Source organism: Truncatella angustata (assembly GCF_020726525.1).
Source record: "Truncatella angustata strain MPI-SDFR-AT-0073 chromosome Unknown BKA67scaffold_8, whole genome shotgun sequence".
Taxonomy (NCBI): Eukaryota; Fungi; Ascomycota; class Sordariomycetes; order Amphisphaeriales; family Sporocadaceae; genus Truncatella; species Truncatella angustata.
The window spans coordinates 1,937,394-1,961,405 of record NW_025763388.1 but is presented as its reverse complement, the minus strand read 5'-3'; the positions used below and the strand labels follow the sequence as shown (position 1 = coordinate 1,961,405).

Below are 24,012 nucleotides of genomic sequence, written 5' to 3'. Positions count from 1 at the left end.
TTCGCAAAATCATCAACTCTTCCTGTCTGAGCAATCGACGTAGCGACCCAGTGAATATCTTTGCTGTTAGCTGGTACCCCTTCGACCTTGACTCTATGGTGCAAAACTGTACAAACGAATAACTATATTCAAGCATTTTTCTTGTCTTTCTCTTTTCTTCTTCTTTTTTCCGGTCCCCAAGCCGTGGCATCATGTCGTCCCAGACCTTTGATCAGTTCATCAGGTTTACAACTGATTCCGGTGAGACACGACTTTACTTGTGCATCCCTGATTTGCTTTTACATCATTCGTCCAATTGCCCTTTCCCTTGCCTTTTTCGTAAGTTCTTTGTACGCTGTTTGAGTTGCTGTTTGAGTTGTCGCTTGTGCGGTTCAAGTTTGTGAAGTGGTGCATGATTGTCTGCTGGAGTGAAAAAAGGGCATCGTGAGTTTAGGAACGGCCATCGGCTGTCCAGCTTATCGCTGCTTGTCCTTTTTCCTATGTTCAGTGCACAGAAGAGTGCGGCAATGGGATGAGAGCAATCGCAATCGGAGTAGTGCAGATGCGCAGGACGGTATGGGCTGGGAGAACTCGAGTGGGAGTCCCACCAACAAAAGAAGGGCACGTGTGGTAAGTGCAGCTTAAACACATCACCGTTAGAATTCAGGCACAATCATGGAGTGGATGAACGAGCAAGTAGATGCTATTACAACCCATTAACCATCTCATCCCGCACCAAAATTTGCTGGGCAGATGACGAAGATGGAGAGTCAACACTGGAGAGAAGAAAAAGAAGAAGAGGAAGAAGAAGAAGAAGAGGAAGAAGAAGAAGAAGAAAGAAAAAAAATCAAATAAAAAGAGAAACAGACAATGTTCGAACATACAACCGACGGAATGTCAAAATATTGGCCGGTTGGATGGACGAGCAGACCGGCTGTTCTTACAAACCGGCCATCCATTCAAGGCCGAAAGAAACTGCTCTTACTGAGATCTATTTATCCCCCCCCCCCCCCCCCCCCCCCCCCTCCATGTCTCATGGCCACCACAGCCGTCTTGTATTCCTTGCAACATAACTTTTGGCCGATAGCCTTGACAAGTATCTGGGTTGACGCTTATGATCTGACGCATCACTATGTTAACAGCATTGGTTTGAATCCAGGTCAGGTTATTCTCTCCAAACCATTGTTCTTGTCGAATTCAATACATCATACTTGACTGACCGCTGTCATAGTTGGCCTTGAACGCACATTTCGTCTCTTTCAATCTCTGGCCCAGATACTTTCATCATATCCAGTTCTACTCAGCCTCTTCCTCTCCTTGCTAGACAAGAGCACCACTACGACCAAATCATACTCTCAATCTTACATAATCCTTGCGGACATACGCCAACGCCTCGGTCTGGCCCGGCGTTTCTTTCGCGTTTTTCGTTTCCTGGATTCTTTCAACTCGGCACAGAAGCTTTACGTTACCATCAATCCGTCACTAGCCTCATCAAATTCTCCGAAACGACCGCTATGGGTCCACCTGGAAGTGTACATAGACGTTCTAGGTCGCACATTCAACGGAATGTACCTTCTTCTTGAGACTAGCACCATGATTGACGCACTACAGGTCGAGGGCCTGCGCCTATGGACACATGAGTGGGAACGCGTCATCATAGTCGAGGCCCAGCGTTTCTGGCTCTTTGCTCTGGTCTGCGGGGTGCTTTCCGGTTTGTTAAAAGTGTTGAAGACATTGGCGTATACACCTGTGCCTGCGAGTGGCGATGTGACACAGAGCGCAAAGGTCGATGAGGATGAAAAATCAAAAGCGGAATCTATTCCTGAGGAGAAGAACGTGGCAGAGGAGTTTGACGTCAAGAAGGAACAGCAGCGGCTTAGAGGTCTTGTCAAAGATTCTAGGAAGAAAAGGGTACTGTGGGTGCGAGAGGTAAAGGCCAAGTTACACGGCTTGGGTAGGAGTATCGTCGCAAATGCGCTTGATATCGTGTTGCCTGGAACCGTGGTGGGTTGGATTGAGGCTGACCAGGGAGTGGTGGGTATAGCCATGTTCATTACGACGATATTAACAGGGTTGGATGTCTGGGAGAGATGCGGGCGGGAAGTTGCTGCCACCCAGTGATTATTTGAGAGAATAAGTTGGAAACACACTGCAAAGAAACCGGGATTTTGTATACACGATAGACATGATGGAGTATTTCTTTTTACAAGACTAGAAAGCCTACGTAGAAGCCGAACGATAGAAGCATAGATTCAGAGCTTAAAATATCCATGGCGCTAGGAGGTGATCTATAGCGATACCGAATCGCATTTGCATCCTAGTGCCAACTACTACTCTGTTGATCCCTGGTTATAAGCCAATTCTAGTAATGAGCGTGTCAGACGATTGTCTATAAGAAATGCGAGGTGGAGATCATCTCGATGTGGCCACCCATATCCCTCTGCACTCCAACGCCCCTCCACCAATAGGTCGCGTTAACATAAAACAAAAAGGTTCCGCTGAGCATACCCCCTTGCCGCCATCTTCCCATGCTATATGTATATCTAGTGGATTCCACGATCGATGCTTAAGTATTTCGAATTAGAGCAAAGCTTGGTCCAGTAAAGATTGGCCTTTAAGATGAAGCTCTCCCCGAAGGCTCCGAGGTTCCTCAGTGGTCATCATGCATAATTCTTATGAAGTTGCCAATGCCGAATGATGAATGGAGTTTGCTTAACTGAAAGGTGCCTAAGCATAGATGGGGACTGAATTCTTGCTCTTCTGACTGGGCTCATCTCTGGGCAACTGAATGCGGTACTTGTACAGCTCATTGTCACGGGTCAGGGCGAGCTTCAGCAACACAGAGGCACCAGTACGTGTCTGAAGTAGTCGGACCATAAGCATGGTGAGCATGAAAGCACTGGCAAAAGATCACCATTAGCACAGACCGTCAAGTATAGAGTATCAGCTGGAATGGCTTACAAGACGAAGAAGTGGAGGATGGCAATGGGAGTTCCATTACTGAATATCCTGCTGTAGCCGTTGTACCATGACAGGCGATGACCACTAAGTTCGGTTATGCTGGCGGTGGAGCAGCTAAAGAGGACTACGGCCAGGATCACGTCGGTGAGGTTGCGAAGGATGTCGGTGGCTCCTCTCTTGCGCTTTGGCGTGATGTCATGAACGGCGTCACCACATTCACTGTCGCGCCTGGAACCAGAGTATTGGAACGTCCAGTTCCCAACGAAGATAGTGATGGGAGGTAGTGTGCTCATGACTTCAACGAGAAGGGCGAGCGGGTACCAGGTGATGATGAAGAAATCCCAGACGACCAGGAACACCCACAGACCGCCACGGGGTGCTGAGGAGATTTGCAGAATAATGTTGGCCAAGGTCAAACTGATGGTCAAGAGCCTCAGGATGGAAGTTAGACGGATGCCTATCTCTCGTCTGCCACCATCAGCCAGGTATTCGTATGCTGGTGGTGTCAGTGGAGGCTGAACAACACTGGGACTCAATGGTCGAGGGCTTTCTTGGCCGAGGTGGTGCTGTTCGCCGTCAGGGTTGAGTGGACGAGTCTCATCAACTGAGGAATTTCTGGAGTCCATGGTGGCGGTGTTAACTCCGAATATCAAGGCTAAAGCAAGGAAAGTCGTATAAGATAGCAGATCGAGTATATTTCCAGCCGGCTGAAGTCCTATTTAAGACAAATTCTAATCTACAAGAAATGTAGTACGATATGTATTAGGAAGCATATGCTTGTAATACCAGTCTATGGCACTATTTGATGTTTGTGTACAAACCTGGGCCTTTGAGTGGGCTGTAGAAGTCGAATGCTGGTGCCTGGAGGATGATCTGATGCGCCAAGATGGCGGGTCAGAAAGGTTTGAACAAAATGACCGCTATTGGTCCAGGAAAGATGTCCAGCCTGGCAACGGGCTATAAAGCCGTAAAGGTTGTGCCGAGGGATTGGCGGCCCATGTATTGGACATCTAAGCCGGGCGGCAACACGGCATGTTGGCAAAGCATCCCATTTCATCCCCACCAGAAGAAGCGGCCACATTTAGAACATTGCAGTGCCGGTGTGAAGACGCCTTTACGCTCAATGCGTCGTATCAAAGCCATGTTCTGATCAGCTTTCCTCGAGCCGCTGCATAAGAGTGGACGGGGATTAGTGGCAGGATGCTAAGCATTCTCAGGCATCACCATTTTACACCGCGATTGTGGATACTCAATCGTCGACGCGGGTAGGGATCTCGCATTGTAGCTCACGACTGACAGGCCGTGGCCTGCGTGGGTACGCTGGCAGGCTGGGAAGGATTTGAATCAGAGTGAGCATGACGGGACCTCGGTGATGTGATCGGTACATATGAAAATAAAGACACACTGCCCAGTCAAAGGATTAGATCCAATCGTTGACAATACGATTGAAACATAAGACTGTCCGTTGGTTATAGGCCGCTGTCGACAAGATCGTTGCTTGGTAACTAACTATCTTCGAGGTCTGAACGAGGGAGCTAGACTAGTTCTGATGCATCCCCCAATCGTGTTTTGTTGTACGATGGTAATTTGATGAGGATGACAAATGGAATAATTCGGGTGTCCAATGTCACAAGACTGCAGCTATACCCATAAATACTAACGTACAGGGCCACCAATATGATCAACATGGGCGCATGATTATTCCATACTCCATATTCCACAGCATCGGCGGGCTGGGAGATCCCTGCTGGCCATGCCACTACGCTATGCCCGTTGCCGAAGGCGGTGAGCAATAGCGGGCAGAAAAGTTCCCGGGCAGTCGCAATCCACAATTTTTTTCCTCTGGCAGCGCAACCGTTGATCGGGTTCTTGCCGTTGCGACAAACAATTCTGGGTTGATATTCCCCCCCCATTCAAGTGTCCAACACGGGCATCTCTTTCTTCTTCATATCCTGCTCATGCCTGGAGTCGCCAGAACGACCTCCACTGACACCACTGCTGGACCTCCAGAGTGGCTCTTCTCCAATAACTCATCTGCTCCCACTACAAGCAATTCTTCCGCAATGGCTAAGAAGGACAACAAGATCACCAAGAAGAGCTCGGCTCCTGTAGCTGGTGCCTCCAACGCCGCAATAAACACTTCTGATGTTCCTTCTGCCCAGCTCATGGACCTTGTCGAGAACTTCCTTTCCGATCAGGGCTTCGACAATGCTCACCGCGAGTTCAAGAAGCACCGCGCCGACAAGGGATGGAAGTCCCAGGTCGACAAGAAGGCCAAGAAGGAAAAGAAGGGGCATCACTCCCTCGTCAGTGTTTTCCAGACTTGGGAGACCTTCTCCACCAAGGACGGTACCCCCTTGGTCATCAAACAGGAAGTCACCAAGGTCAGCAGCGACAGCGAATCTAGCTCTGACAGCGACAGCGACAGCGACAGCGACGATGTCGATATGGCGGATGCTCCCGCTGTTGAGGATGACAGCGACTCTTCCTCAAGCTCGAGCTCGAGCTCTAGCTCCAGCTCCAGCTCCGACAGCGACAGCGACAGCGACAGTGAAGATGAGGCCGCCGAGGCCCCCGCGTCTACCACTGCTGTAGCCAACTCACGAAAGCGCAAGGCCGAGTCTGACAGCGACAGTTCTTCGTCTTCCTCCGAGTCCGACTCTGATTCGGACTCGAGCTCCTCCAGCTCTGAGGATGAGAAGCCCAAGGCTAAGAAGCCCAAGGCCAAGAAGGCCAAGACTGCCGCTGCAAGCAAATCTGACAGCGATTCTTGTTCTTCTTCTTCGTCCGATTCTGACTCTAGCTCTGATTCATCCGATGATGAAGCTCCTGCCAAGTCTCACAAGAAAACCACCAAGACTACCAAGGAAAGCTCAGATTCGTCCTCGGATTCGTCCTCGGATTCTGATTCTGACTCTAGCTCCGACTCCGACTCAGAGTCTGAAGATGAGGTAGCAGCCAAGGTTCCTCTTCCCGACTCCGATTCGTCCTCCAGCAGCGACTCTGACTCTGATTCCGACGACGAGAAGATCAACAAGGGAGCGAATGATCAAGCCATGACTGGTACTGGATCTGATACATCTGCTACTCTCGACAAGACCTCACCGGCAATTGAGTCTGCCCCTCTTCCTCCTGATCCAACAGAGTTCAAGCAGAACAACCGGGGCAAGGGTGGCAAGCGACCACAGAACGAGCCCTTTTCTCGAATCAAGAAGGATGTTTACGTCGACCCCCGACTTTCCACGAACGAATACATTGCGGACGGTTATGGTCAAAGAGCTCATGAGGACCTCATTGTGACCCGAGGCAAGGGCTTTACCAAGGAGAAGAACAAGAAGAAGCGGGGCGCTTTCCGCGGTGGCCCCCTGGATATCGGCAGAAACCAGAGTTTCAAGTTCGAGGACTAGAGGTCGTCGAAGAATGCTTCTGATGATGCATTGAAGCAGGGAACTCCACCTACGGTCCCAATCAAGAACTCGCCTGCCAATTCTCCAAGTGTTTCTGCGGCCCCTGCTAGTCCAACAAGGTCGATTCTCAAGCAGTCCCCCGCTGTCAAGACTTCACCGGCTTCTGGTAGTAAGCCTCAGGGCCAGAAGCCACCAAACGCACCAACTGGTCGCACGGGTCTCACTAGCAAGAGCCAGAGTCCCAAGTTTCTCCGCTTCGAATGAATGGACTGGTTGTACCTTGTTCAATATTGTACTGGCCAGCCGAGGTATCATGATTTACTATTTGGTTGGCGTTACAGAGGGTGTCCTTGTGGAAACGGAGTTTGATACCAGCCTAGATATGGATACATACATAAAGTCATGTAGGCGGCTCTCATGAGCTCAACCTTTCATACAAATATAGAGTAGCGTAGGTACACTAGGATGTGTAGCATATGATATTAAGTTTTGATCTGATCCCCTTGATGATTTTGCGTTGTTCATAGTTCGTCAACGCTGGCGAACACAATGCGAGATTGTATGAACGCTGCTTATTCCATATTGGTTGGTATCAGCGATCCCTCGGTCTCTAAATGTACAGGTATCAGTAAGCTATGAATCTTGGGGAGTTGGACCTCGAGTGCAGCCTAAAAAGTCCGGTTCTCGGTGTTTTTACATAAATCGCATCCATCATGAGGTCAATTTGCAAACGACTCGGTAAGTCGACTAGTCTTACCATGCAAGAGTTTTGACGATACATAGCTCCAGCTGCGCCTCTGTACGGTTCCACTTATCAGTCTCTAAACAGAGTCTAGAGAGACACTTGGTGGGCCAGGCTCACCGAAGGTTGAATTTTGAGGCATGCAATGAGAAAGTGTATATTGCACATCTCGTTGCTGGAAGTCAAGATCGGGATGAGTTGCTCCAGTCATTCGCAGTTATTGATCCTTGTCATGGTGGACTGGCGAGATAGGTAGTGAGTGCCACGATATGACCACTCGAAAACAATGCAACGATTGAGACATGGGTTCGCTAAAGCGTAGTTGCTTCGATCGAGAACTTAAGATCATATTCGATTGATCAGTCGAGAAACGAGTGTCCGTCGGGCGTAAGGTAACACTAGAGAGAGATGGTGTGTAAATATTTGAGGCTGCCCCGTATCATCTGCGAGCAAGCACTTGTGATTCATGATTAGTCAAAATTTTTGAATAGTTGCAGCGCTTTCGGTACCACCTACATTTGCGGTTATTTCTCATAGCTTCATACTGTACAGTAGAACATACTAACAGCAGAGCAGGGCTAAGCATCTGGATATGTGGGACCCGAAAGCCATGCTTATGTAGTGTCCCTTGCATGAAGATGCCAAACCCGATGGTCTGGTAACAGGGTTAGCCATGTCTTCCAGCAGTGCAGCTCAGATCGTGGCCATGGAGTACACCAACCTGTAAATACAAATGACCGACATGGTGGCATCCCAGGTGAAGCTGCTCTGTATAACATGTGAATTGTCAGATCGTAATTAGACAACCAGCATCCCCTGTAAGACGCTGGTGTCACTATGGGATCGGGACCAGCGACCAACGTCAGAATTGTTCATGGCAAGGCATAGCTGGCAGTGTCAAGATCCATATACGTTAATGCTGCCTCATGTGTAAGCAGCCCCGTGACATGGACGGATGATGCCGGTTTTTGGGCACACGTCAGCCACTTGGGTCATCATCCGGCAGAAATACCTGTGGCCACACAGATGATGGCTCCAGCTATGATCAAATCATCGGACCGGTCCTCTGAAACCAGATGTCGGATCAGTTGCGACGAGTTTCTGGTTACCAGCGAGTGGAGCTATCTCACATGAGGAATGAGCACAGAGCGACGAAAACGGACACAATTATTTGGCACATGTCTTCTACATATAGCTTTGGAGTAAGTTATTCCAGTTGACTGGGGTTGAAAGATAGAAACCAATAGCAAAGAGTTCTACGACCTGCTGGTAGTGGGGTCAGCAAGGGGTTTAGCGCTTTCGTGGGTACTTTGACTTGGCCCTGACCCCGGCCCCCGGGCACCTTGGCACTCTTCAGCCCCCCAAGACAACAGCGGGCAGGATGCGACCAGCCTATTCATCTGGTAAAAACACCAAGTTGACACAGCCTCGCCAATTGCTCCAGCTTCATCTCATCTTACGCATATACCAACAGCTCAATACAGTTCGCGCAGGCGAGAGAGATATTTGCTAGTTTCCACTACTCGTTCGTACTCACAGAAGAAGCGCTTGCAAATAGTGTCCCGCTAAATAAGCTCCATCAATCCCGCATACCAACCAGCCCACACGTAGTTTCACTCATTGTCCACAGTTGTTGCGCATTCCGCCGCATGCGCTCATGGGGACATCTTGTAGCAAGCCTGATAAGGATTTAGACTCCCATCATCCGCTTGAAAAAGAGATTAATGGGTCGCCATCGAAACTTCAGAAATTCATCTCACATCCCCTGGGACGCAGGATGGACACTTCGAAAGCAACAGAGGCTCTGGTCGTTGGCCGGTACAGCAAGAACGTCAGCACCAGGCTAGATGCTCTTGACGCTGTGGCGCCACTGATCTATAACAAGCGAAACACCGACATCAAGGACGACCAAAAGAGCATATCAAGTCCAGAAGAGCTCGAACCAGAGTATTTCAGTGATCGTGCAGAGATTGAACGGCGCGGACAACAACTGGCATTTGATTACACACTCACTCAAAAGTCCAGTCAGTCCGAGCGCCAGGCCAGGCATCTGCTGGAGATCGCTAGGCATAATGACGAGATTGTCTTCTACTCAGAAAATCCCGGACTTGAAGGCTATCATGGCCAAATACATCCTCGTTTCTCTGGGGATCATTTCCTGACAAATCTGGACCTGATTGATCGTACGGTACTGTTCAAGGTGGCGCAAAGGATGCCCAAAGGTGCACATCTTCATGTCCACTTTAACTCTACTCTTCTCCCCAATGCTCTTCTCGACATTGCCGAGAAAATGGAGCAGATGTACATCTCTAGCGACAAACCACTAACAAGTGTGGAAAATCTCAATACATGCGAAGTTCAGTTCCTCATGAAAGCACCAGAGGTAGTAAAGGGAGATCGTGAAAAAATGGGCATCACATCAGTAAAAAGCTCAAGATCGCCAACGCCGGAACCGGAGGAGTGCGATTTACTCCATGAAGGCTACCATCAGGTAGTAGCAGGTCAACGTCTGTCCTGGATGAAATACAGGACATTCAGGGAACAGTGGGACAAGGTGTACGGCGCAAAGAGAGGTTTGGTTCATATTAACGAAAACGACTCTACGGACGCCCATCTATTGAGACTCCTGACAGTTAGCACTTATGATTTGACCTGGAAGGAGTGGTTGGTTAGCAAGCTTGTGTTCGACGACCAAGAAGTTCACAACTCTGGACAGACATCTGAGGGGTAAGATACACGCCTCGAACCTGAGAACATAACCTAATTCAGTCCCAGGGCATGGGAGAAATTTAATGGTCGAACAAGAATGATGAAAGGGCTGTTCAACTACGAGACAGCTTTCACGCAATATACTACGGAATGCCTTAAGGAGTTTGACGAAGATGGAATTCAATACGCAGAAATTCGCCCGAATTTCATGACAACAAATCAGATCTGGACAGATGACGGGACGAGGCAACTAGACAACAAGCAGACAATGCAGAAAATCGTGGATCAATTTCAGAAATACAAATCCGATAATAAGAACTCGAAGATCTGCGGTTTGAAAGTCATTTACTGCACGCCCCGTTCCTTCGCAGCGGATAAAGTCCAGGCCGCCCTCGATGAATGTCTCAAATTTGTGGTCGAAGACGGTTTCAAAGACTACATTGCAGGTTTCGACCTGGTCGGTGAAGAGGCGCAGGGAAAGCCTCTAAAGGCGTTTATTCCACAATTCCAGGACTTTAAAAGGAAATGTCAACAGCTCGGAGTTACCATCCCGTTCCTCTTCCACTGCGGCGAAACCCTGGAATTGGGTGGTGACACTGATGGTAACTTAGTGGATGCTCTGCTGCTCGACTCCAAGCGCATCGGTCACGGCTTCGCTTTAGCCCGCAAACCCTATCTGATCTCGGAGTTCAAGAAACGAAACATCTGTCTCGAAGTCTGCCCCATTTCAAACCAGGTGCTTGGATTAACACCAAGGATGAACGGCCATGCTATATACGACCTATTGGCCAACGATGTCCACTGCACTGTTAACAGTGACAACGGAACACTATTCAAGTAAGCAATCCATCTCGTCTTGGGGACTCATGAATGATTGACAGTGGTAGATCTACACTTTCTCACGATTTTTATGAAGTGATGGCTGGAAGCAAGGCTATGAACTTGCATGGCTGGCGTCAACTCGTTGAATGGAGTATTGATCATGCTAGCTTGACTCCCCAAGAACTCGCACGACTCAGGAGTGTGTGGGAACCGCTTTGGAACGACTTCATCGAGCAAATCAATAAGTCGCTTGAGGGAATTCAAGCAATCGAGCAACCAGCGAAGAGAGAGGAGCGTCCTGAAGTATTACAGAGATTCGCCAGCCAAGTCAAGTCATGGGAAGCGAGAGCAACAGATATCCAGGATTCATGGAGCTCAGCGTTCAAGCGTTGAGATGGGAGTACCTCATTTTTCATGATGGGCAGCACGTTCAGACATATGTAATATTTGGACAACAGGATCTGTGGAACCGGGTCTATCTATGACAACAGCCAAGTGAGACTTCACATGTTCAAACTAACGTGTCACGATGGAATGACTGCGTGCTAGAGTTTAGTTCTTGTTATGGCTGTAGACGGCGTTCAGGAAGTCACGAAATGGGCAACCATGTGCTTGGAAGCGAGGCATTCATTGATTAGGATCCCCGTTGAGCTTTCCTCACGATTCAGCAGACAATCCATTTCACTTCATCTTTGCTTTCACGAGTCGAGGCGAAAGGCCACATGTGCAAGTGATGAACTAAATCAGCATATAGAGCAATTGGGTCATTCTCTTGCCCGAGCGACGTAGCTGAACGCTTTGTTGATCTCATTTAGACTGACACCATTGCGGATGATATCAACTTCGAGTTCGTGAGCCAATCGTTTATCTACCTTTCTTGAAACATCTAACAACTGTGGCGTCTGGAGAGATCTTCGCAGGACACCGATTGCGTTGTGTCGGGGCGATTAGTTCATTGAGAGGCCTGACTTGCCTGCCCACGTACCCGCGGGTCTAACCGTAGATATGACACTGTTGGTTTTAGCGCCCGAGGGGCCCAGCCCCGACGTCACGGTCATACATAGTCAGCCCATGGATTGGCACAGCCTTTTCGCAAGAAATCGACTAGAAGTGGTCCCTTGCGGAAGGCCACATGATTCTGCGGCGGCTGACCGCAACATCTTAGACCACTTAGCAACAATTCAGAAGTCGAAAATGCATGAAAGGGTCTGAGCCGCGCTTGGCAGCGAAGGCTTGCAGCGAGTATCCGCACCCTCGTGAACTCGTCCTCCAAGCCTCCACTACAATGCCTGAGAGCCCGCTATGGATCATCCCATGTACTATGTAAAAGCTAAATTCTGCCCCCAAATTCTGCCCTGGGACTAGTTGATCCTTTGGCGTTACATAGTACTTGCAGAAGAAGGAAAATAAATGCTTGTTCCAGGATCAATTAGGCTTAGAGCAGCTGGATGGCACCCTAACCTAATGCCCAAGCCACCCCTGTTCTCTTGCTCCAGGAATTGCAACCAGGGGCCTCGCTTCTCTCAGCCTCGAAACAAAACGTTCTTGCGTTCTTCTCCTTGAAATTCTCCCGTCGAGGTCGACTTCACTGCACTTCGAGTCAATGTACACAATCTCTGACCACCTTTGAGCATTCTGACTCACTTCTCAGACCTCATTGTCGCTTGCCGCTTTGCTCTCTGCTCAAAGACCCTTTGTTCTCCACCCCCAACGCAGACTCGACCCAGCGTTTCATAGGCCCATTATTCGACGGGGTAAGGCTTAAAAGTTGGAACCAAGAAAGCAACATTAACCCTACCCGCATTCCCTGATCCTCCCCAACCCAATCCCTAGACTAGACAAACTTTACCAATTCCCCGGGTACGAGTCGATTCAACGGTTTCGGCTTCTTCAATGGCTGATGACTCCAACCTACATCCCGGCGCTTTACACTGGTTCTCCTCCGATGAGCAGGAAGCCGGTGGCCCTTATGGCTGGCGTCTTGATGTCGTGACATTGCTTGCTGTCATCGGCGAGTCCTCGATTGCCGACCATTCTCAAGCAATCACTGCCAGCATGCTGTGTCTCCTACCACGAATTATACCTGCACCACAAGCTCTACTCAAGGGTACTCGCCCATCGCGGATGCCCGAGACGGCTGCCAAGCTCACTGGTATATATAGCGGTGTTTCGCTCGAATCAGTTGGCTTCTTCGCCAACATCCTGCATCCCCTCGATGAATTCAGTCCCTTCGGCTTCAAAGTGCTGAAGATATCCCACAAAGACCAGAACGAAGCTGGTGACTTCGAGGTACCTATGTCTCCAACCACTGATGGGAACAAGCTCGGTAGACTTTTTGGCAAGAGGACCAACACCAACGACTCTGAAGGCCGGCCTGCCGTCAAGACCAATAGAATCCCTGGCCCTCCCGGTAGTGGAAGTGACTCAACTGCTAACGGAGTCTCCAGAAGAACCGGCGTTAGCTTTCACAACAATGGTGACCCTGAGGCTCAAGCTCCGGTCCCGGGCATCAAACGCAGGCAGACAGTGAAGGATCGTATGACAGACTACATAAACAACCCGACGCTTGCTACCACCAATAAACGTCCAGCAGTACCCGCCGCCCTCTGGTCTCCCATACATGTTCTTTCTGTCTTCTCGATGCTTCTCACATTCATCATTATTGGGTTCTCGGCCACGGATCAAGATGGTACTGCCATCCTGTCGCTCGTCCTGATCTCACTGGCTAGTTCTATCGTCGGTGCTGCCTCGTGGTGGCGGCCCATTCTCATGAAGAGGAGCCATACCAACATAGTTCCCGACGGCGACGTTGCTATTCGTACTCGTGAAGGCGCCTTCTTAATCATTAAATGTACGGACAACGTGGCTCGTGAACTTTACACTGGAACTGAGGAGTGCGAATACCGCGTCAACGGACAATGGTACAAAGTCTTGATGGGTCTTGGCACATTCACACTCATGGCCAGCGTGATTCTCCTTGGTAACTGCAAGTGGAAGTCACAGCTGTTCATTGGCTGTGCATATATCAGCCTGAACGGCATGTACTGGATCTTGGGCCTGCTACCCAAGAAGTATTTCTGGGATTTGAGCAGGTACAACATTGAGGACATCACGCCCAAGGATGCCAAGGACGCCCACAAGACCACTGACGAAAACGACCCGCGCGAAGGTGTCAAGAGCTTCACCCGCACCCTGTGGTGGTGCATCCGGGAGACGAAGCGAACGGGCTGGGTCGAGCGTTCGGGCGCCGCGCCGTCTACGCCGCAGTGGAAACAGTGGCTTATTGAAGCCGAACAGGCCGCAGAAGCCGGCAACCGATCGTGGCCTTCCATTGCGAGGAAGGACGAGCTCATGAAGATGACCGATTCCGAGATCCAGCTGGAGAAGCTGAAGAAGAGTCCTGCCGACAGGGAGGCCAAGCTTGATCCCGCTGAGCAGGCCGTCCCGGCTCAGATGGTGCAAGTGAGCGATACCAAGAGGGAGCCTGGCGCTTTCTAGGCGTCTTGGAAGTCCCTACTCATTTGAATAAACGTTCACAGGCACCAACGACAGATTACGACTTGAAATTTTTTGAGAGCGAAGCGCAGCGTGCCTGGTATACTTGGTGATGGTTGGTTATGTCACCAGACCTGTAGATATCTTTGTGTATATACCCGGTTTCTTTTTCTTTTCTTTTCTGTCCCGCATTTATCTGGCTGGCATGCATGATCCATCATAGGGCTCGGGGGACCTGAAAATCTTTATTAACAAAATTTTGCACGGGGACATTTGGCTGGAAATGTTTCGATCTAACTAGCGCAGGGCAAGATAATGACAACTTTTCATAGAGTTAGAGCAGCTCTACGCGTAGGGCTGATGAACAAGATTATCATCTCGAGACCGAAAATGCTTTTGAGTAGTAGTGACTAGCAAATGCTGGCGTCTGATGCCCCTGACGCCCGGCCCTAGAGATCTGGACTGACATGACATTGCCATCTTTTGTTGGTCGACAGGAGACCCAATATCGTAGAGAAGGAGTGAGACAGGTATCTGGCTCCATGTCTACCAAGGATGCATCGCAGGTATCTGGCTCCATGTCTACCAAGGATGCATCGCAGGGCATTGACAAAGCTGTAACGTGTTGTCAAAGAAAGAAAGAAAGGCAAGGAAAAGAAAACTCGGGGACTTCAGATGGCAGAAACAAGCAACTCAAATTCTCTACCTGCATTATGTCAGGCGTAAGCACACCACATTCGTAATACGACTATCCGTGGCAGATCAAGACAGACTCTGGAGTCCGAAACAAGCCTCGGCGAGCCCCTTGGTGGAAGTCATCAAGACCCGACACCGAGAGTTACTTGTGCACGGCTCGAATTCAACACAAGCCCGTGGGCCTCTTGGGTAGCTGCGAGTAGCTACCGCGTCTATCATGCAAGTCGGCCTCAAAACATGCCTCTCATGCTCCCCCCGCGCGAAAAATGCCATGTTTCCCTTCCCTCAACGCCTTCTACCAGTTCATCAATCAAGTAATACGAAGCCGCCGAAAAAGGCTCGCCGGCAAGAAAATGGGGTAACAGAAGTATGCTGTGTCAGCAGGGTATATTGCTACACCATGACGTCTATCATTCGTCCGGTATCCTGAAAGCCGAGAAGGATGCTGGGGGCATGTGGAGGCCCCTCTTCCGTCTCGAGGGGATACTTCATCAGTAACCGTTGGGGTGAGTATGCCTCGAGCCCTCGAAATAAGGATGGTTACAGGTCTGCTTGGCCGAGATACGACCGGCGGGATCATACTCGAGCAATCTTTCTAGCAGAGCCAGACCATCGTCGTCGAGGTTGGAGCAAAGAGTTTGTGAGTAGTCGCGGTTCCACTTGGGGAAGGTAGCTTTGAAGTCGGGATATGAGGTGACACCGGGCCAGACCTCTTCGGTGGGGGTTCCCAGAAGGCGGAAAGTCTTGAAGATCTGATCGATTTCCGAGTCGCCGGGGAAAAGAGGCTTCCTCGTGCACATTTCGGCAAAGATTGTGCCGACGGACCACATGTCGACGCCGGTGGAGTATTGGCGGCCACCCAGCAGGATTTCCGGGGCGCGGTACCAGAGCGTGACGACTTCGTGGGTGTAGGTTCGCAGCGGGACACCAAAGGCGCGTGCAAGACCGAAATCAGCGAGCTTGAGGTTGCCGTCGCGGTCGATAAGCAAGTTTTGGGGCTTCAGGTCGCGATGCAGGATACGGTGGCTGTGGCAGTAGCGGATGCCGGAGCAGAGCTGCCACATGAACTTCTTGACCATGGCATCTCCCAGTCCCAGGCGCCCCAAAGATTCACTCGAGCCTTCAGGCAAGGCCTTGCCGCGTCCACCGTCGCTGACGGGCAGCGCCTCCATGTATTTCTTCAGATCGAGGTCGAGGAATTCGAAGACGAGGTAGAGTTTGTGGCCGTCAGCATGGACGATGTTGAAGAGCTTCACAATGTTGGGGTCGCGCATCTCTTTGAGAAGGGAGATCTCACGGATGGCGGTACTGGGGACACCTTCATCCTCCGCCTCGAGACGAATCTTCTTGAGAGCGACGATGCGCCCATGATTAGCAAGGTCGCGAGCCTTGTAGACAACACCGTATGTGCCTGTGTTGGATTGATTTAGAATACAGCGGTAGCAATGGCAATTAGAGCGAGATGGGCAGCGGTATCATGGCATGGCTCACGAGAAGCAGCGCAATGAAGGATCGGGGGAATGGTCACGTTTCGACATAGTTGCTTACCTTCGCCAATCTTTTCCAGCTTCTGGTAGTTGTCCATGATGGCACGTGTATGCGGCTCGGGCTATATATGGTGTCCAAGGACAGAGATTGGTGGTCGAAGGAGTGTGTATTTTGAGGCAAGGTACCGTGGACCCTGTCTGGCTGCGGATGGGAGGCGGAGGTGGGGTGGTCTGCGGGTTGTCGATGAGATCTGATCTGATCTGATGCAGAATGGGAGAGAGGGGACGAGGGGTCAACAAAAATCGAAAGTCGCTCCTCGGTCGGTGAAGGGAAGCAAGTAAGTGGATAGATGGTAAAAGGTGAAAGGAAGGGAAAGGCGCAGACTGGATGAGAGAAGCGTTGCGCAGAAACTAGAAGCGAGCCGTCATTTGATGTTGTTCGAATTGCCTTTTTGAAATTGTCCGATTGTCGATCGGCGTTGACCAGGTATTGGGTACGTATGAGTATGGGTATGAGTATGGGTATGAGTATGGGTATGGGTATGGGTCTGGGTATGGGTGTGAACAAGGTCAAGTCAGTGCAAAGAGAATTGTCATGTCCTGTTCTGTTGTGGAGGTGAGCATGAGCTGGAGGTGTTTCCATCTGATGTTAGTACTTAGGTTAGCAAATAACTTAGCACAACACGGCACAACACAACATAACATAACACAGCACGCCAATGGTGGACGTTATGCTTTGTGCTGTCCTAAAATAGTTCAGTTCCACTGGCGGTTGTTTGGCCTGGAATCAACAAAACAAAATCGCGGGACGGGCAGGAGGCAACGCGACCTTTGAATGTGGCTTGGCTTATTCTCTTCAAGGGTACCGCGTCTGTGGCACCTAGTAGGGGTCCATACTGCAGTACCCTGCTGCAGTACCACGGCACGTAAATCTGTCTCTGTGTGTGTGCGCGGATCTGTATGCATGTGTGTATGTATGCCACATGCGGATCCGTGCCAGTACGCACCCTTAGGTCAGAGCTTATCGATACGGAATAGTACTGCACCAGGCAGATAGCGCCGATAGTGGTGAAGTTGATAAGATTTTACCCCGCCATCCATATGCCACCGGCTCTGCCTGCATCCTGGAATCTACAGTAGGTTGCATTTGCCTTGTCTCGGGATTTGACATATTGTCAACTTAACCTTAGTCTGGGGTATTGACTGAGTTTCTATACTTTCAGGGGACTTGCATGTGAACCTTGCCCCCCACACCCTTTGTGCCAGCTTTAAGCTTTGGAACAGAGGCGTGTTCTGGTCATTCAATTCCTTCTGCCTCCATTTTTCCGCCCGGCACAAAGAGTCAAGATGGCCGTCGATCTTCAAGAACTGGACGCGCATGAGCAGCCTTCCGATGAACTGAGAGCCACCTGGAAATCTTATTACAGGACCGACCATAGCGGTTTCGTGGACCATCCAGATGTTGACGATTTTCATACCCCCGACAAGGCCGCAGAACTGCAACAGTCAGGTGTTATACCAGCTGACAAGTTGGCATCAGCATTTCAGCAAGTCGAGGGCCCCCATTGGGATCCCAATCAAGTAGTACAAGATGCACCAGTCTATTTCCATCCACTACTACCCGGTGTGCACATATGCTACATGTAAAGTATCCAAATCACAAGCTAATCCAATCCCAGGTCTACTCATCGTGCCCTCCCTCATGCCGCCCAGCACTCAAAAGGCACTTCTATCCCGCATGATTCATCGGGATCTCAGCAATCCGGCACACCAAACAAACCTCCATCTTCATTATGAGCTCCCATACATACAAGGAGAATCTGGCGCAGACCGTTCATTCTTCTCTCTGGCCCCAGACTCACCCACCACATTCACCCCAAAAGATCCAAGTGTACACAAGCCTCTTACCATTAAACAAGTCTTGGACAAGAAACTCAGTTGGGTAACCTTGGGTGGTCAGTATGACTGGACCAACCGGGTATACCCCGAGCAGAGGTCTCTACAATTCCCGCCTGATATTGCCAAATTTCTCGAGACACTGTTCCCCGAGACACAAGCACAAGCAGCCATTGTCAACTTTTACAAGACGGGAGACACCATGATGATGCACCGAGATGTGAGCGAGAAGGCCAACAAACCACTGGTCAGCTTAAGCATTGGTTGTGATGCCCTATTCATGATCGCACCAAACGATTACGCTGAGCGCATTGCCAATCCCGATAAGGACAGCTCCCAAAAGCCTTACTTGTTGCTTCGTTTGAAGTCTGGTGACGCCATTGTCATGACAGAAGAGTCTCGCTATGCCTGGCACGGTGTTCCTAAAGTGCTGAAAGGAACTTGTCCGGATTTCCTTGCCGATTGGCCTGCCGAAGACGGGAAGTACGAGCAGTGGAAGGGTTGGATGCAAAACAAGCGCATCAACCTCAACGTCAGACAAATGAAGGAATAGAGTGATGATAGGACATCCCTTGGGTGGCTTGGTGACTCCAGACATCCTTCAAATCACCACAAGATCATGATGCCATTACCATGCCATACCGGACGGCCAGAGACTGGTATTGTCTATGCAGGTAGCCAGTCTTTCATCTGTGTCTCAACCCTCTAGTTTCGAGGAACAAACGCTCAATCTACGCAGACAACGACGGCATGCAACAACTTTATTCAGATGGCATCCACTATGTACAGCTTGTCCATGACAAGAGCAATTATCATGTATATACAATCAAGGTTAAATATCGCCTAGAAGAATGATCCTGTCAAAGCTTTGACAAAAGCCTCTGCGACCAGCTTGTGGATAGCCTGGCCTGCGTGGTATCCATCATACCACAGACAGGTTGTGCCGTCCGAGTTTGAGCAAGTGGCGTCAGTAGCTCCATATGTTGTGGGATCGTTCAAAGCCGTCGTAAATGACGCGGTAGTGTCGAAGACCTGAGCTGTCACATCGGTGTTGGTAGTCTTGAACGTGTCAAGACGGCTGCTCAAGGCGTCGTTGTATGCGGTAATGTTGGACACCAAGTTGTTCAGCGACGACTCACCCTGGTCGATAAAGCTGGGTGCATTGTTGAAGGGTGGGACTGTCAGCAGGACGAAGTTTGTGACACCAGTGTCGGTCAGGTTTTGCAGGAGATCAAAGTACTCGTCCATAATTGAGTCTATGGGCGATGCGGTGCCATCCCAGAAGGGGTTGCCAACATCGTTGATGCCGATCCAGACTGCCACGAGCAGGTCATCGGATGTCCAAGGTGCGTAGGAAGGCTTGGAAGCAAGGTATTCATTGAAATAGCCGACCTGGTCCTTGACATCTGGGGTAGAGCCGCGAACCAGATCGGTGTCAACCGTCGCGCCGTAAACAGCGAAGTCGTAGGTCAAGATCTCCGTGGTATTGTAGGTTTCGGTCACAAAGCCGGCCCAGTTCAAGCCTCCAGTTGTGGTCGAACCGCCATTGCCCATAGGGTTGCCAGAGGCCGGGTAGCCGCTAGTAATCCAGAAGCCGGTAGACGAATACGAGTCACCGAAAACGACCATGTATTTCGTTCCATCACTACCTGCCGTAGCTTCTGAAGCGAGAGTAGATGCAGCAGCTGATGCACTGCTTGACTTTGAAGCTGCCACGCTCGATGATGAGAGTATCGCCGTTGAAGCGGAAGCAACCGAACTTGACACTACAACTGAAGCGGCCTTGGTCGCAGATGAAGCCACAGCTGCTACAGAGGTGGCTAGAACGGCAGAAGTGGGCACAACTACCGCAGCGCTCGAGGTTGAAGATTGACGCTTAGTACAACGGGCGCTCGAAACAGACGAGAAGGAAAGGCTTGAAGCGGCTGCCAGAGCCAGCACTCGACTAAAGGACATCATTTTGAATTTGAAAGAAAAGAACGAATGTATAGAATCACCACCAGCGGTTACATGAAGCCAAATCAAAACGTGGTCGCATTCTTGGCGGCGCGAACCTGCTGGTTTTATTCTTCGGTGAATGCGGCTCCGCCTCGCTCGGTAGGGGGACCGAGATACGCGTCACACACGTTTTCTCTACATTGCCGGGAGGGATATGCCCCAGATCGTTGCACCAATAGGAAGTGAAGGTGTGTTTCGAATATGGAATTGCCAGGGATTTGGCGGAGAAAATTATAGAAATGCAGGGGCTTTGCGGGTCCGTCCGAGGTAGAATACCCACATGACCCAAGATTAATCTAGTATGGGACGAGAATATGGCAATCGCTTCCTTTTAAATGTTCTTTTGGTTGCCAGTTTAGTGCATTGCATCCGTTGCCTGCCAACATACATGATAAAGGTAATGCCATTTGCTTAGGTAAGACCAGATGTCTACATTCCAATGTTCGGCAGCAGTCTTTGCTATGAGTCTTGACGGGGCCAACGTAGTTGAGTTATGGTCAAAATTCTCACCGTCGTCCAGACAAGCAATTTTGTGCCCAGTATGGTCGCTTGATGATCCAGCATATCTCAAGCAGTAAGGGCATGCTTTCTGAAGGCCGGCGAAAAGCGGGTCAAACATCACGGATTTATGAGCGAATCCCAATTGTAATGATGACGATGGCTGGCTCTTTGCTATTAAAGGGAAAAAAGAGAGAGATAAAAACAAACGTAGCGGACAAGGCTGCAGATACTAGTTACACTGGACACAGCCAGGACTATGGTGGCCCAGCTTCGCAAAAAGTCACTGCTTGGTGTGTTCGGTGACTCGTAGATGGGTAGTCACGGTGGTTGGGGGCGCGCCTGAGCGATCCGCTGGTTAGACGTCAAGAGTCTTCTCGGGCGCCATAACATGATTGTCTGCGATGGGAAGAAACTCCTCATCGCCGGTGATTCTGGATACATGGGCAACCTCTCTGACAGGTTGCACGAGGCCGAGAGAGTCCAAAGTCAACGGCAGGTAACGTTAGTCAATCATAGAAAGAATTGTGGGCCGCTTGTACATATCGCGATGGTTTGGCTCCATGTTAGAGAATGGATAAGACCAATAACGTTCTCCCTGGCCGGAAGAATCTATTGGTCTTAAGCTAGGCTTTGTAGGCATCGATCTTCCGCAGGTACCGTATATGTTCTTCTTAACTTATCGGAGCTATAGCGGCTTGTCAACTCCTCTGAATTAACGGGCTGTGCTTGATTATAATGCCGCACAAACATCAGGTCTCCGGGGTCCACGGGATCTCCAGTATCGGTACAGAGTGTACAAGACTTGGTGTTGGCGTTGTAGTAGTCTTTATCGAGAAGAAGTCGCCGGGCATTTTCCAACGTGAATTCGAAGTCATTTTCCGGCTGCCTACACGATAGCAAGACTAAGCTATAGCAGAAACGATGCCCGTTGTGTAAATTATTCCGCTCGCCTATAAGGATGAGGTCACTTTCATGTGTGTGGGCATAGAAGGCGCACAAGCCCTTGTCGCGCTCGGCATACGAATGGTGTTTCGGATGCCCTGAAGATCGTGAATGCTGAGGTCCCTGGACCAGCATCGCCAAAGTTGATCAGCTTGGAAACATGGCATCCACGAAAATGTTAAAACCGTCGGGTGGCAAAAAGGATGAGCTGCTCGTCTTGTATCGACTTTTCTGGATGACAACCAAATGATGGCTGTAACCGCACGCGGGATTTCCTTTGATAAACCAATATGGAATTTCGAAAGGTGATATTGGGATGTCCGAGACAAACAGTTGGTCCTTTCCAACCAATACTGACTCTTTGGCCCAATTGGTTTCTTCTATGTTGGTGAAACCCTTTGTAAGATTGATGAAACTCCTGGTAAGTTGAATCGGCGTTGGCCAATGCGCATCGAGCATATACTCTTCTCTTTCGCCAATAGATAAAATAGTTTGGTGTTTTCCACTCCTGCAGTGTAATTAATTCCATACCTTAGGAATGGAAGGTCTGGATCTCCAAGCATGGTGAGATCTAGCCTGATACCATTCTGTTCCATAGAAAAATCTATTACGGTGCTCATAAGCTGAGTATTGGAGTACTTGTCCCAGAATGTACGTACGAACTGAGATGGGTGATGTGCTATAAGTGAACGGGGGGCGTTGACGCTTTTATTTGCCCTCAAACTCCCAGTGAAGCCCCAGGTAAAGATCGAGGCGTCATTAGAACCCCTCAAAATCTCTTGTTGCAACCGAAAAAATGCTCGCTTCCCCTCTCCGTAGAGCAGTGGCATGTTGATGTCGAATATCCCAAGTGCACAGTATGCAATATCGTCTTTCCTTGTTGTTTCACAGCCTGAAAGCCACAACATCCGCTGAGAAATTGGAGCATGAATGGCCACATAACCCTTCAAGTACCTGCGTTCAATAGCAGTGATATCTGATATAACTTCCGAAAGCGTATCTCTAGTGCCAATCTCGCCCCAAGTGCGGTTGAAGAATATATCCATCGATGGAGCAAGTAGCTCTTGCAGAGTCCAACCCCGTTTAAACCATCGTGAACACCTAAAGCCTGGATTTTCTGCAGCGGCAGTTTCAGAACATCGGATCGACTGCTCTACATCGGCCAAATAGGTGCAACATAAACTCGCATTTGTGTACCAGCAGAACATTGAATTGATAGCCTCTTGAAGTTCTGAACTGCTGGATTTGTCAATGCAGCAGGTATCAATCCATACGTAATTGATGCCTTTACCACAGGCCACTTGGGCGCAGTTCCTGATCTTGAGCATGCCTGCACCTTCTGGCTTCTCAGGCCACAGAGTATCACATAGAGCCCTCTCGAGATCGTTTCCGACTTGCTTGCGCTTGTGATACCCGATCATATCCTGGTAAGAGACTTCGTCGTTGCCCCAAGTGTGCGAGAGGATGGCATATCTAGGAGTCGGCTTTCCAAAGAACTCCTTGAACTCCAGCGTACGGGCGTCAAGCAAGCGCATGCTTGCGGAACGACGAAAAACGTGTTGGGTGATTGTTGGAGCCTTGAACGACGAGGAACAGCGAACAATAGGCAAAGGGGTGAGGTGATGTGAAATGCAGGTGTTCTTCTTGACACCAGGTTGAGATCAATGCTGCAGCACATGTGATCGTGTATCACGGCCCCTCACTTGTGACGCTCTCCATGTGAACAACACGTAGCACAGGCTGCTATCTCCCGACAAGCTTCAAAGTCAGTTCGTTAGGGTCTTAACATGTTCGATGTAACTCATTACTATTACAAGCCCTTTTGCAATACGTATAACGCGCCCGATGAGACAATCTCATTTACTACCGTTATTATCGGGAAATATACTAGTGTACAGTAGAGGGAAAATAAAAGGTCCTGTCGATATCATTACTGCTGCATTTCTTTCCCGTGTGTGGACAGTCGCTCCGTGGGGATACGATGGGAGCAAATGGAGAGCGCACTCCCAATGGTCTTCGCGTGGATCACAACAACTACCATTCTCAATGCAGATAGCCTAACCAGCTGCGTCATGCCGTCGGGAAACAACGAACAATTTCGGGATTGCTTGAGCCTATCTGAGATTCATCGCCACTATCCGCGCGACGTTTCAACAATTCATTTGCCCAAGGATGACAATTATTTCTGCCCTGCATCGTATGCACTGAACGGCTTCTATGCATGGCATATATGATCGCCGTCGTGACTGCTCATAACACCAGCTCATATCATATTCTAGTACTAATTGATGGGCACAGCGACTCTCGTCATCTCGATTCAGAGGTGGTGTGAGTTTTGCCCGCCTCAGCGAATGTGACATGGCTCCCTTGAATTCGC

The 24,012-nt window shown here is 49.8% G+C and overlaps 9 protein-coding genes across 9 annotated transcripts; 5 read left to right on the top strand and 4 right to left on the bottom strand.

The window, feature by feature from the left end:
• Positions 1–2: 2 nt before the first annotated feature.
• Positions 3–2,291, top strand: BKA67DRAFT_578892 (peroxisomal biogenesis factor 11). The gene is made up of 2 exons (XM_046103730.1): positions 3–240; positions 1,211–2,291. The coding sequence occupies exons 1-2, from the start codon at positions 192–194 to the stop codon at positions 2,098–2,100; spliced, it is 939 nt and encodes a 312-aa protein (XP_045954430.1). The 5' UTR covers positions 3–191; the 3' UTR covers positions 2,101–2,291.
• A 415-nt stretch (positions 2,292–2,706) lies between these two features.
• BKA67DRAFT_662659 (uncharacterized protein) lies at positions 2,707–3,566 on the bottom strand (the record flags this gene model as incomplete). The annotated part of the gene is made up of 2 exons (XM_046108048.1): positions 2,707–2,878; positions 2,941–3,566. 2 exons carry the CDS (start codon positions 3,564–3,566, stop codon positions 2,707–2,709), a joined length of 798 nt encoding a protein of 265 aa, XP_045954429.1.
• Positions 3,567–5,003: 1,437 nt separating this feature from the next.
• BKA67DRAFT_594745 (SRP40, C-terminal domain-containing protein) lies at positions 5,004–6,347 on the top strand (the record flags this gene model as incomplete). Its single annotated transcript, XM_046105088.1, has 1 exon — positions 5,004–6,347. One exon carries the CDS (start codon positions 5,004–5,006, stop codon positions 6,345–6,347), a length of 1,344 nt encoding a protein of 447 aa, XP_045954428.1.
• A 2,519-nt stretch (positions 6,348–8,866) lies between these two features.
• On the top strand, positions 8,867–11,013 carry BKA67DRAFT_524120 (uncharacterized protein; the record flags this gene model as incomplete). Its single annotated transcript, XM_046098541.1, has 4 exons — positions 8,867–9,488; positions 9,663–9,816; positions 9,865–10,635; positions 10,686–11,013. The coding sequence occupies 4 exons, from the start codon at positions 8,867–8,869 to the stop codon at positions 11,011–11,013; spliced, it is 1,875 nt and encodes a 624-aa protein (XP_045954427.1).
• A 1,500-nt stretch (positions 11,014–12,513) lies between these two features.
• Positions 12,514–14,118, top strand: BKA67DRAFT_594743 (uncharacterized protein; the record flags this gene model as incomplete). Its single annotated transcript, XM_046105087.1, has 1 exon — positions 12,514–14,118. One exon carries the CDS (start codon positions 12,514–12,516, stop codon positions 14,116–14,118), a length of 1,605 nt encoding a protein of 534 aa, XP_045954426.1.
• A 1,184-nt stretch (positions 14,119–15,302) lies between these two features.
• BKA67DRAFT_594742 (cell division control protein 2) lies at positions 15,303–16,396 on the bottom strand (the record flags this gene model as incomplete). Its single annotated transcript, XM_046105086.1, has 2 exons — positions 15,303–16,222; positions 16,360–16,396. 2 exons carry the CDS (start codon positions 16,394–16,396, stop codon positions 15,303–15,305), a joined length of 957 nt encoding a protein of 318 aa, XP_045954425.1.
• A 1,249-nt stretch (positions 16,397–17,645) lies between these two features.
• On the top strand, positions 17,646–18,747 carry BKA67DRAFT_594741 (alkylated DNA repair protein AlkB; the record flags this gene model as incomplete). Its single annotated transcript, XM_046105085.1, has 2 exons — positions 17,646–17,922; positions 17,978–18,747. The coding sequence occupies 2 exons, from the start codon at positions 17,646–17,648 to the stop codon at positions 18,745–18,747; spliced, it is 1,047 nt and encodes a 348-aa protein (XP_045954424.1).
• Positions 18,748–19,037: 290 nt separating this feature from the next.
• On the bottom strand, positions 19,038–20,153 carry BKA67DRAFT_594740 (uncharacterized protein; the record flags this gene model as incomplete). The annotated part of the gene is made up of 2 exons (XM_046105084.1): positions 19,038–19,953; positions 20,098–20,153. The coding sequence occupies 2 exons, from the start codon at positions 20,151–20,153 to the stop codon at positions 19,038–19,040; spliced, it is 972 nt and encodes a 323-aa protein (XP_045954423.1).
• Positions 20,154–20,947: 794 nt separating this feature from the next.
• On the bottom strand, positions 20,948–23,170 carry BKA67DRAFT_594739 (heterokaryon incompatibility protein-domain-containing protein; the record flags this gene model as incomplete). Its single annotated transcript, XM_046105083.1, has 3 exons — positions 20,948–20,961; positions 22,360–22,954; positions 23,030–23,170. The coding sequence occupies 3 exons, from the start codon at positions 23,168–23,170 to the stop codon at positions 20,948–20,950; spliced, it is 750 nt and encodes a 249-aa protein (XP_045954422.1).
• Between the last annotated feature and the right edge of the window lie 842 nt (positions 23,171–24,012).

Coding starts and splice junctions, on each gene's coding strand:
- BKA67DRAFT_578892 (XM_046103730.1), top strand. CDS start 192: ATGTCGTCCCAGACCTTTGATCAGTTCATCAGGTTTACAACTGATTCC. Junction 241..1,210: donor CAGGTTTACAACTGATTCCG/GTGAGACACGAC, acceptor CCGCTGTCATAG/TTGGCCTTGAACGCACATTT.